This window comes from Anomaloglossus baeobatrachus, chromosome 5 (genome assembly GCF_048569485.1).
Source record: "Anomaloglossus baeobatrachus isolate aAnoBae1 chromosome 5, aAnoBae1.hap1, whole genome shotgun sequence".
NCBI classification, from domain to species: domain Eukaryota; kingdom Metazoa; phylum Chordata; class Amphibia; order Anura; family Aromobatidae; genus Anomaloglossus; species Anomaloglossus baeobatrachus.
In genome coordinates this window covers 431331676-431344643 of record NC_134357.1, presented here as the reverse complement: position 1 = coordinate 431344643, position 12968 = coordinate 431331676, and the positions used below count along the sequence as shown (strand labels likewise).

Below are 12968 nucleotides of genomic sequence, written 5' to 3'. Positions count from 1 at the left end.
CTTCTGCGCGCGGCCGGAGCGGTGGAAGCAGGAAGTCGCCATCGCGAGAGCCGGGATTTCCAGTGGGCGGTCGGCGCGCAGCATCGCGAGAACACAGGAGGAGTCGGCGAGATGTGATGTCGTCAGCACGGCTCGACTCCCACAATGCCCGGCGGGTGAGCGCGATGGATGTTGCGACTCAGCTTCCTGATCTCCCTGTCATCGCCACTGCCACCACCGCCGGTCTGAGCGCGGCGGGCTCCTCGGCTCCAGGCCGGCGTTCGCCGCTGCTGCTCCAGCAAAAGAGCTCACTTGGGGCGGCGGCGGCGGCGCTGCAGGTATGGAGCTCGTCGTCTGAAGAGGATGAAGAAGGGGTCGCAGCCGGCGCCCCCCACCCGCAGATCGACGTCGCTGATGGAGCCAGGAGAAAAAGAACTGGTGAGAGATCATCCTTGTATGGATCTGAGTGCGAGAGGGTGAACAGTGTGAAGGACATTGTTATTAGGACTCTGTCCGATCTGTTTGGTGATAGTATGATTCCTACCCGGGCACCTGTTGCTGTGGATTCAATACAGGACAGGTTTCCCGGGGTAGCTGAATCATATTTGAAGGAAGCACTGACGTGTGACGTTTCACCCTTGGGTTTTCACCTCAGTGCTTCCATGAAAGAGAAAATTTGGAAACAAGAATACGTGGATGTATTTTCTTTGCTACCAGTAGCTAGAGAAGCGCAGCATAAATATGAGAGATCTGAGAAGCAGGAAGCTGATTCTGAAAAAAGGAAGAATTTTAAGTCTTTTAATTTGTGGCTTCAAGCTTTCTCCATTTATGCTGCGGTTCTTGGTGAAAGATTTCCAGAGTTATGTAGTGGTTTATTTCAGCATCAGGATAGTATTCTGGAGGCTTATCGTGGTTTCGGCGGCCTGGCGTGGCTGAACTACGATGAGTCTTTCAGACAAAAATTGGCAGTACATCCTAATGTTAAATGGGGAGTGAAGGATGTTGGCCTGTGGCTCAACTTGATGTTGCCTCAGAGGAATTTTTCTCATAGGCAGCAGCCTGGTTCGGCTCCTAAAAAAGGGGTGTGTTTTGCCTTTAATGAGAGTGTTTGCAAATGGCAGAATAACTGCCATTTTCGCCACGAATGCTCGTTTTGTGGTGGATCACACCCCGTTTTTAAGTGTTTTAAGAAACATAGTCAATCCACTGTACAATCATCTGGTGTTAGGGAGCAGTTTTTCAAGGGCACGGACTCCAGTGAGCTTGGAAAACATGCTTCCGTGGCTCGATCTCTTCCCAGACAAGGCGAAAGCAATCCTGGTCCGTGAAGGGTTTGATTTTGGATTTTTTGTTCCGCCATTCAACGGTATTGGTTGTTTGGTGTCAAAAAATTTAAAATCAGTTGATGCACATAGAGAAGTGGTTAGGTCTCACATTGAGAAGGAATTGGCAATGGATAGAATCTCGGGCCCGTTTGAATTCCCCCCTTTTAAAAATTTTAGGGTATCACCGTTAGGGGTGGTTCCAAAAAAGGAGGTTAATTCATTCAGGATTATACATCACCTTTCCTATCCAAGGGGTGACTCATTGAATGATGCTGTTGATTCTAATGCATCGTCGGTGAGTTACACTTCTTTTGATGAGGCTGTTCAATTGTTAAAAAAATATGGCCCTGATTCTCTTATGGCAAAGTCGGATATTAAATCCGCCTTTCGTTTGTTGCCAATCAGCCCGTTAGGTTTCAATTCTCTTGGTTTTTCGTTTGAAGGTTCCTTTTATTTTGACAAATGTCTTCCCATGGGTTTTTCCCTATCTTGTTTTTATTTTGAATCTTTTTCTACTTTTCTACACTGGGCAGTAGAAGAGGTTTTTCCAGATGGGGGGGTTTTGCATTATTTAGATGACTTTTTATTTGTTGGGAAAGGGGGGTCGGATCATTGTTTACAGTTGTTGTTTAAGTTTTTGGGTTTAATGGAATTTTTCGGGGTCCCTTTGGCAGAAGACAAAACGGTTTTTCCATGTAGCGAGATTGAATTTTTGGGGATTGTTTTGGATTCCCGCAGAATGGAGTTGAGGCTTCCGCCTCAGAAGGTTGTCAAGCTCAGATCGTATATTTCGGCCTTTTTGGAAATGAAAAAATGCACCTTGCGAGAGCTGCAATCTCTGCTTGGTAGCTTGAATTTTGCGCTTAGAATAATGCCAATGGGTAGAGTATTTTCTAGGCGGCTTTATGATGCAATGAAAGGGGTACGTAGTGCAGGCTCACATATTCGTGTTTCTATGGAGATGAAGTTAGACTTGAGAGTTTGGCTTGAATTTTTGAACAGTTTTAATGGGCGTACCTGTATTCAGCAGGATTTTGTGCTTTCTCAGGAGTTATTTTGGTTTACAAGCTCTGACAAAAATATCGGCTTTGGTGCTATGCTTAAGTCACATTGGTGCTTTGAGTCCTGGCCTGCTAGCTGGTTTTCTTTAGGTTTAACTGAAAAGGAGGTTTTATTGGATCTTTTTCCTATTTTGGTCTCGTTGAGTATTTGGGGTGAGGAGCTGGCAAACAGACGGATTATGATCTTATCCCCTTGCCAAGGTACGGTTTTTGCGGTCAATACCTTAGCTGTGAAATGTAAGTTTTTATGCAGCTTGTTACGCAAGGTAATTTTGCTATGCCTGAAATTCAATATTTGGATCAAGGCTCGGTTATCGCTGGATTCTAGTAATCCTCTTGTCTCTTACCTCTCTTCTCAGCAGCTGGACAGATTTCAGAAAAGCGCAACAGGAATAGATCATCTATCAGCTGTGTGCCCGTCCCATGTATGGGAGGCAATATGGAATTAGTGTCAGCTGCTCTTAGGAATTCTATTGCCCCGGCGACGTGGCGGTATTATGCTTCAGCTTGGTGTTGCTGGAAGCAATTTTGTGAGTTTAACAAATTTTCGTATTTTAAACGTGATGTTCATGCAGTTTTGAGTTTTTTGAATTTTTATCTGGAGTTAGGCTATAGTCATGCGTTTTTATATAAAACCTTGAGTGGGGTTTCTTTCTTTTTAAAGCTGTATGGCGAGGATTCTCTTTTGAGCATATTTCCTGTTCGTCAGGCACTAAAGGGATGCAGGAAACAGCTTTCTGTTCCGGATTGTCGCAGACCTATATCTTTGGAGTTGTTGAACAGATTTTGGTTTATCTTGAAGGATGTCTGTTTTAATGTTTTTGAACTAAGGCTGTTTAGGGCAGCTTTTGTTCTGTGCTTTTTTGGAGCTCTTAGGATTAGTGAGCTGTTGGCCAATAGTCAGACCAATATTTCCGGTCTGGTTAGAAGTGATGTTGGTTTGTCAGATGGTGCTGTTCACGTGTTTATCAGGAAGTCAAAGACGGATCAACTTGGGAAAGGTATGTTGGTTAAATTGAGAGCAGTTCCTGATTCATGTGTTTGTCCTGTTTTTAACATGGCTAGGTGGTTAGCAATTCGTGGGGATAGTACGGGTTTGCTATTTATACATAAGGATGGTTCCTTGGCAACGAAATTCCAATTTAATGCTATCTTAAAAAAATGCTGTATTAAATTAAATCTAGATGGCAAGAGAATTTCGTCACACTCATTTCGAATTGGAGCTGCAACGGAGGCTGCCGGAGCAGGTCTTAAGGTTAAAAAGATTTGTAAGATTGGGAGATGGACCTCCAGTCGTTATAAGCTTTATATCCGTCCTCATTTATTATGATTAATTTTTGTTTTTGTTTTCTCCAATTCTAGGCCCAATGGTCATATGGCTCATAGGCCATTCTTTCATTCATTGGGCGCAGAGGAGAGCAGCATGTAGGAACTATACGGAAAATTTGTCGTTTGACGGTGAAATTTTGAATGTTTTTTGGTTTGGTTTGAGGGGTTTAAAATTTGTCAATTTATTCACCAGTCTTAAAAAAATACTTCTGAACCATCCTTACCCCGATCTTATCATCTTTCACATCGGTGGTAATGATTTGGGTAAATTGAAGACTTTGGACTTGTTAGCTCAATTTCGCAGGGATTTTTCACTGATCAAAAACATTTTTCCTTCCTCATCGTTGGTTTTTTCAGAAATTATACCTCGTTTGGTTTGGAGTTCCAGCCGCTTGTTGTTTATGGAAAAAATAAGGAAGAGAGTGAACCGTGAGATGGCTAAATTTTTTAGTAATATGGGAGATTTTTCCTATCGCCATACGGAGTTAGAAGGCTTTATTGCAGGTTTATATAGAAACGATGGGGTTCATCTTTCGGATGTCGGTTTGGACATTTTCAATGTCGGCATCCAAAATATGATTGAAAGGTGGTTGTGGTGTTTGGGTGGGGCCCCGTATCGTTGATACGTGGCCATGTGGGGAAAATCGCCCAACTCTGTTGGGTGGATTATGGTTTGTTGGTAAAATATGGTATTTTGTGTTATTTATTAAAATTTTATGGGTATTTTGTTTTTACAATGAATTGATTATCTTTTAAGTTACCAATAATAAAACACCACGGCCATTTTTTATCCAGCATCGTTTTCTGAGTATTTATTTTTAGTTAAGGTATTTATTTGTATGTGATTAAGTTATGGGGACTTAATGGGATCTATGCTACCATGTATAATCACCAGCAGCGTTTAGCCTGGTGATTTCATGGTGGCATGGTCCCTTCGTATTATTGAATAAAGTTATTTGCTTTAATCTGTAAGCTGTATATTTTATTTCTGAGGTAATTGTGGTTTCTAGCTGGATTAGGTTATAATGGAAAGGGTTAATCTGCCCTTCTGGTGGTAACACGGGCAGGTTATAGCGATTGGTGCGGCCTGCTGCGCGCCTTTTTGGAGTATTCCTATTGGTTTGGTTACTGTGGAAATACACTATATATAGTGACAGATGTTTAACAGCTGTGTCAGTAACAGCTGGAAGACCGAAGATTGTCCCTCCCACCCGCCCATTTATATGTAAGTTAAATTGTTTGTTTTTTATCCTGTCGTGTTGTTTTATTAGTTGGGGGAAAATCGCCCAACTCTGTTGGGTGGATTATGGTTTGTTGGTAAAATATGGTATTTTGTGTTATTTATTAAAATTTTATGGGTATTTTGTTTTTACAATGAATTGATTATCTTTTAAGTTACCAATAATAAAACACCACGGCCATTTTTTATCCAGCATCGTTTTCTGAGTATTTATTTTTAGTTAAGGTATTTATTTGTATGTGATTAAGTTATGGGGACTTAATGGGATCTATGCTACCATGCAAAAGCCATTTTAGGGTGATTAGTATAGTGAGAGGACCTCAGTTTAGTAATAGAAATAGGAAGAGAAAGCCCTAAAATATTGGATACATACTCCAGGCACATAACTTCCAATATTGAACATAAGAAAGGGGGCCACATACTGCACAGCACAGCACGCCACGGCAATTCTTCTTTTTTTTATGCTAAGCCAGTACCCTAACCTCACCCAATCCTTTATAAAAGTGCCCACACAAAAATATTGGTCCTATGAAGCCCATTAGTGTTCCCACAGAGTCTTGTAACAATTTTATGTCATCCATAATGCCCACCACAAATAATATGATGCTCTCAAAGTACCCCGCATACACTATGGTGCCCACCACAGTATGATACCTCCACAGACCAACAACACATTGTATGATGCCACCACAGTACAATCCTTTACTCACAATATAATGCCCCCACAGCAACCACTACAAACAGCATGATTCCCCACTGTCTCCATACTCTATTATCCTAACCGTATCCCCCCACATAGTAACATGCCCTTACAATCTGATGTCCCCACAAATGCCCACATACAATATGATGTCCCAACATTTCCCCAGAGAGTAAATTGCCCCTACAGGTTGATGCACCCTCAGTCCCCAGCACATACCGTAATAATGTCCCCACAGCCTCCCAAACACAATATTATACTCTCACACTACTTATTTTACTCACTTATATAGTCCAATTCCACAGCACTTTACAGACATCATCTGATGCCCTCACAGCCTCCACACATAGTATGATGCCTCTGGAGTCCTTAGTACATGAAGCATGATTCCCCCACAGCCTACAACACAGAATAATGCCCTCACTGTACATCCCTTTCACATACACATACAGTATTATAACTCAACAACCCCTCCTATGCAGTATGGTGCCATCATAAACAGTATGATGCCCCCACAGCCCCCACACAGTGTGATGCCCCCATAGCTCTCCACACAGTATAATGTCTCAAGAGTACATTTCCTATATTTCCACACACACACAGTATAATGTCTCCACAGTACATTTCCCCCACACATTATAATGCCATGAGAGTATACACAAAAAACTTGCACACATACACTTCTGTTACATAAGCTAACACACCTTTTCTATATCAAACCATACACAGCTCTGCTATATCAACAAACACACTCGCACACACCTTGCCTTTGTATCGGTAGCCTAGTCAAGTGACCTGAGAATACCATGTGACCAACAGGTCCAAATTTTTTATTCTCTACATAAGCTGATTGTGCACTATGGATCTAATGTCTCCCTGCTACATCATTATAATGTTTCCCTGATCCATCATTATAAGATGTTGTACAACTGTACCACTAAATAATATGCAGATTCCGCTGATAACGAGAGAGGTAGGACAGGTCCCAGCAGCACTGAGAGTATAATTGATATGGTGTAGTTTGCATCTGTCCTGCAGCATTTGAATTACAGTTACACTTTTTTTTTTACTATAAGTTCAATAGAAAACAGAAGTAAGCCACTGCAATATTTTTTTTACAGGAAAAAAAGATCTGTAATCAGTGTCATTCCAAGAAGATACATCTGCTTTGCATTTCTTGTGCAGTCCTTTTTATGAATGGGAGAGTATTTTTTTTATTAAACAAAACAAAGTTGCCCAAAATCCAGACATTTAACTGCAACTGTCAACCTCACAAAGTGTGCGTGTCAGAAACATCTGTTTTTCGAATCAAATTTTACATCTCTACATGTGGCACCCATATAGCGTCATGTTGCAGCTGGCTCTGATGATGTGTATTTACCTATCATTTTATATTATGTAATTTTTTGAAAGGGAGGTTGGATTTGGTACAAAAATAAAATTGAAAAATATAAATAATGTAGACATTTAAAGGGAACCTCTCACCAGATTTAACGACTATAAGCTGCGGCCACCACCACTGAGCTCTTATATACAGTATGCTAGAATGCTGTATATAAGTGCCCAGGCAGCTCTGTATAAAAATCACTTTCATAATACTCATTTAGGGGGCGGTCCAGTCCAATGGGTGTCGCTATTCTCTGGTTCGGCGCGTCCTCTCTGCTGCGATCTCCATCCTCCTTCTATCCAGCCCAGAACGTCATTGCGGTTCTGCGCAGGTACACTTTGATCTGCCCTGTGGGTGTGCTAACATGCTAAGAGGGCGGACTACTGGGTGGAAATAACGCCCTTGCAACTAGTGCCAGCACTTATTAGCATATCATAAAGGATCTTTAGAAACACTTTTTCTAAAGATCTCTTAATGTATGCTACTATATGCTATTATAGCCTGGAACAGTTAGGCAGGGATTAGAAAGATGCACCCAGAACTGTTTGTGGTTCTGGGTGCATATTGGGCCTGACAGGTTTACGTATGTGGGAAAGTCCTCCCCACCCCACAATTCATTATATAGTCCTCAGTGTCCTCCCCAACCCACAATTCCCATGTTTGTAGTACTTGCCCTGTATGGCGGGGGGGCATAACGATTGAAGTCACAAAGGGCCCAGGATGGGGGGACATATATACCAGGAAGGGGCCCATGATGGAGGACATATATACCAGGAAGGGGCCCAGGATGGGTGACATATATTGTCCAGTATATTGACAAAAGTCGAGAGTTGACAACAACTTATTAACTAGAACTTGCACAAAGGTGACCTATCCTGAAGATAGGATGTCAATATCAAACTCGAGGAGGTCTGAACACCAGCAATCCCTGCTGATCAGTTGATTAATGGTGCCTCCGCATCCAACTGGCACAGCTCCATACTGTGTACTGTCAATAATAAGTGGTACTGCCAGTTGTCATGAATAAAAGTGAATGGCAAAATGGGGAAGGCATAGTGAATGCTGTGCATATTATATTTTATATGGGTAATATATGTGACGCCCTGGACTAGCCAGGTAGTCACAGGTAGGCCCTTGCACAAACACCCGTCCCCTAACAAGGTAACAGCAGCCAACCTGAAAAACCCTGAGTCACCCCTCTCAGGTCTTGATGTTCACACCAGGGGGTTGAGCCAGGCGGTTGGCCACACCCGCTGAGGAGTTCAGATAGCCTGAGGCGAGAAAAACAAGCAGATGAAGTTAGGGAGGAGAAGAGATCAGTTTAGGAGGTGAAGGAGAGTAGTTGGAAAGTAGTAAACGTCTGTCAGGGATCTGGGTTGTAGCCCAGATACCCTGTGGCCAGGAGGCAGACGGTGGTTGCCGCCTGCAGGAGCCCGGAAGACGGCTGGTGAAACCGTAAGGACCGGGACAGGGTAGTGGCCCACCGATACTGAACCGGGGAACCAACTGGAAACCGGAGCACAAGGAGGGGTACTCAGACCCAGAACGAGGTCCAGAAGCCACTGGACCACGTCGAATTTACTGATTGAGGTCTGGACCTTAAGTCCTTTTCCATCCCAAGATCCGAAAGACAGCAACAGCCCACCAAGGGGGATAGAAAGCCACCGCCAAGGCACAGAGATCCCACGGGCCAGCGCCTGCGGGCAAACGGGTTCCCCGACACACATAATGCCGGGGAGCGGATTACCGTTGCTGAAGCATAGGCAGTCAACTTCTACAAAACGAGGTACAGGAGAAAGGCGGGAATCACCAAACCGGGTGGGGGACCAAGCGCAGCCGGCTGCGGGCACCGACCACCATCCTTTTGGTTTACCAGAGACTCCGGTGTATCTGTCATAGTGAGTACAACAGTGCCCTTGGGCAGCGCACCGCGCAGCACCAACACGCCCGCACCTCACAACCACCGGGTCCCGGGACCATCGTCCCCGGGAGCCTAGTTAACGGCAGCGGTGGTGTCCACACTCACCACAACCCATGGGTGGCATCACGAACTTAAATCCCTAAACACCACAGCCCCGGCTGTGAACCTCCCCACCGAAATCCCCTCACGTAGCGCCAGCCTCCCTTCAGAGCGACGTGACCCCCGGGTGCTGGAGGCACTCGAGCCACCCACCGAACGAGCCCAGACCCGAGCGGTTCGGCTGCGGCCGAGCGCGGGGCGGTACATATAGAATAGTGTGATAATGCAGATGGCATAAGGGGCAACAGTAGAAGTGATTATATAATGGGTTTTAGCAACCCAATTGCTGTCCTTTTCTGTAAGCGGTTTAACTTCTATTCACAGCTGCAAAAAACATCCCTTTAGGTCCTTTGCCTGTAATTCAGATGTTAGTTGTGTGTTCAATGGCATAGGATAAAATATAACAGGGCCCATGGTACAGATAACACATGTTTGGTTGTGGCCCATGGTACAGATGGCACATGGTTGCTGGGGGCCCATGGTACAGATTGAAAATCATTGGTGGGGTCCCTTTTTTCAGAGTTTGTATCGAGGCTTGATACTACTGTTCTCAGGTTTAAAAAGTCCAAGTAGCTAAACGTCTGCTGATCAGTGGGAAAACCACTTTAGCCAAGGTGACATTTCCCTTTGTGTTTTATAGCTAGAGTGGATGAAGGTCCTTTGGCCCAGACCATGGCGACCTCATTATGTCCAGGTACAGGCTGTATTATAATGCCTGTACTATGCTAACTGCCACCATTGCATATTATAACATTTTTAGGATTATAATTTACCTTTTTCCATAATTTCTAAAATTCCCTTCTTGATGATGTCATCGCGGGTTTGCCGGGAGGTGATCTTCTTAGGAGTGGAGACAATTCCTGGCAATGGATACAATGATGAGAAGACATAGCTTTGGTTCTGTAAATCATATAGTACAGAATTTCCTCCAAATTAATCTGACATTCAATAATCTAGTACATCTGATTATCTGGTAACTAATTGGGAGCGCAGTAATAATCTTAAATTTCACCAGTAGACAGAACAGGAAAAATTATGTTGGACAATTATACAACCCAACAGATTTGCCATTCAGAAGCCTGGAAAAACTGTGTGTAATCTAGTAGGACAGACATATTGGATAAAGACCTTTACTTCCCCAAATACTAACCTGCAGAGGACTGTTTAAGCTTTTCACTTTTCTTTTTCCTCCACTTCCAAGGCTTGAAGATCCTCCCCAGCGTTGCCAGCTTACTGTTCCTTCTGGCAGGTGGAGTCCGCATGCCTGTTACCAGATACTCCGTCCGCAACGCCGGTGACTGGGCCATCTCCTCTATGTGTGAGAAGAGAAGAAAGAATATGTTAGTATAATGGGCCAAACTATGATACAGTGGGCAAGATAAATGGGACATGCACAAAGAAACTGGACTTTCACCCAGCATACCAAGGGTAATAGTCCTCAATCTATTACAAAAACCTTTAAAGACACATGCAAATCTAAAGACCAACGCGTTTTGGATTATCAAAGCCTTAAAGGGATTTCCTGCTGTCTTGGGGGCAGTGAGCTCCTGAAGACTGACGGATCTGCAATGCTGGTACCAGAGACAGCATTGCCTTTGAAGAAAAAAAGAAGCACATGAACGCCAAGGCCAGACCCAGCAATCCATCCAGCTTCAGTCCACCTCTGAGGCAACAAGTTGTACGCTATATAATTATATATCCCTCCATTTCAAAGAACTCAAAATATTTTTACAAATAGGTAAATGGAAAAGTAGCTTTCTATTACAAGCACTTTCCAATTTTATCCATTTAATAAGATGTGACAACCTCTTCAAAGTCTATCCTTGGAATAGGTTATCAGTGTTTCATTTGTGGGGATCCAACTTTGATAATTGCAATGGTTAAGGTTGTGCCTCGTATTGCAAATCAGCCCCATTCATAACACATACAGCTCTGGCAAAAGTTAAGAGACCACTGTAAAATTGTCAGTTTTTCTGATTTTTCTCTTTATAGGTATACTTTTGAGTAAAATGTAAATTGTTCTTTCATTCTATAAATTACTGACAACTAGTGATAAGCGAGTACTAAAAAGCTCGGGTGCTCGAAGCTCGGGCCGAGCCTCCCAAGATACTCGTGTACTCGGCCCGAGCAACGAGCCCAATGTTATCCTATGGGAGACCCGAGTATTTTTGTGAAATGACCCCCCGGCAGCATGGAAAAACCCTAAAAATGTCACAAAAGTCTCAGAAGAGTGCTCAAATGACATGGCAACAGCATGGGGAAGACCCTTTGAAGCATTTATCACTCAAAAGTCACAGCTGTGAACAATTTTGTCCGCGTTTCACGCCATTTTTACGGACTCACCAGAAAACCTTCCAAAATGACCCCAAAATGATTTTTCATGGCAGAAATGTTAAGGGCACATACCCAATAGTGAGATAGAGCTGGTGTATGTTACTTTTTGAGATTAATACATGAAAGATTTTACGTGAAAACATTGTGTGGCACTCCGATGTCCCTGAGAAGAGACGTACATGAAGGCCTCTTGAGTCTAATGTGCCCATTTTGAGGAAGTGAGTCTTTGTAGTATTTTCCTTTGCCAGGGCAGTCCAAAATTGTGAGGTTCACCAATGCCCCTGCATAGAGACGTGCATGAGGGCCTGTAAACCTGAAGTGCCCATTGGAAGGAAGTGGGTGTATTATAGTATAGCCCTTTGGCAGGGCAGCCAAAAATTGGGAGGCTCCACGTTGTCCCTGGGTAGAGACGTGCATGAGGGCCTGTAAACCTGAAGTGCCCATTGGAAGGAAGTGGGTCTATTGTAGTATAGCCCTTAGGCAGGGCAGCCAAAAATTGGGAGGCTCCACGTTGTCCCTGGGTAGAGACGTGCATGAGGGCCTCAAAACATTAAGTGTCCATTGTCAGGAAGTGGGTGTATTATAGTATAGCCCTTAGGCAGGGCAGCCAAAAATTGGGAGGCTCCACGTTGTCCCTGGGTAGAGACGTGCATGAGGGCCTCAAAACATTAAGTGTCCATTGTCAGGAAGTGGGTGTATTATAGTATAGCCCTTAGGCAGGGCAGCCAAAAATTGGGAGGCTCCACGTTGTCCCTGGGTAGAGACGTGCATGAGGGCCTCAAAACATTAAGTGTCCATTGTCAGGAAGTGGGTGTATTATAGTATAGCCCTTAGGCAGGGCAGCCAAAAATTGGGAGGCTCCACGTTGTCCCTGGGTAGAGACGTGCATGAGGGCCTCAAAACATTAAGTGTCCATTGTCAGGAAGTGGGTGTATTATAGTATAGCCCTTAGGCAGGGCAGCCAAAAATTGGGAGGCTCCACGTTGTCCCTGGGTAGAGACGTGCATGAGGGCCTCAAAACATTAAGTGTCCATTGTCAGGAAGTGGGTGTATTATAGTATAGCCCTTAGGCAGGGCAGCCAAAAATTGGGAGGCTCCACGTTGTCCCTGGGTAGAGACGTGCATGAGGGCCTCAAAACATTAAGTGTCCATTGTCAGGAAGTGGGTGTATTATAGTATAGCCCTTAGGCAGGGCAGCCAAAAATTGGGAGGCTCCACGTTGTCCCTGGGTAGAGATGTGCATGAGGGCCTCAAAACATTGTTCCCATTGCAAAGGAGCGGGTCTCCTGTCGTTGTAATGTCCATTCTGCAAAGAATGGGCGAAAAAATTTACCACTGGGGGTATACCTGAAACAAAGGCCTAAGTATTGCAATTTGTAACGGTCATCATCATGGTGGCGCATGAGGAGAAGGAGGAGCAGTCCAGCGATTATCCGAAGTCCAGAAGTGTGTACCCATGGGTGAGTGGAGGTACATGGCAAACTTTAAATTCCGCTCTCATTTGCTGGTGGTGTGGTGAAGTCTGGCCCAATCCAACCCTTGTTCATCTTGATCAGAGTCAGCCTGTCAGCATTTTCAGTTGACAGGCGGGTG

At 44.1% G+C, this 12968-nt stretch overlaps 1 protein-coding gene across 2 annotated transcripts in view; it reads right to left on the bottom strand.

Annotated features, from left to right (window-relative positions):
• PHACTR3 (phosphatase and actin regulator 3) overlaps positions 1 to 12968 on the bottom strand; it is a 275574-nt gene that overhangs the window by 177137 nt on the left and 85469 nt on the right. For both annotated transcript variants that reach the window (XM_075350374.1, XM_075350375.1), the window contains exons 2-3: positions 10192 to 10353; positions 9815 to 9901 (exon numbers count right to left, since the gene is read on the bottom strand). In XM_075350374.1, the coding sequence (XP_075206489.1) occupies positions 9815 to 9901; positions 10192 to 10353 (249 nt within the window). The remainder of the gene's footprint in view (positions 1 to 9814; positions 9902 to 10191; positions 10354 to 12968) is intronic.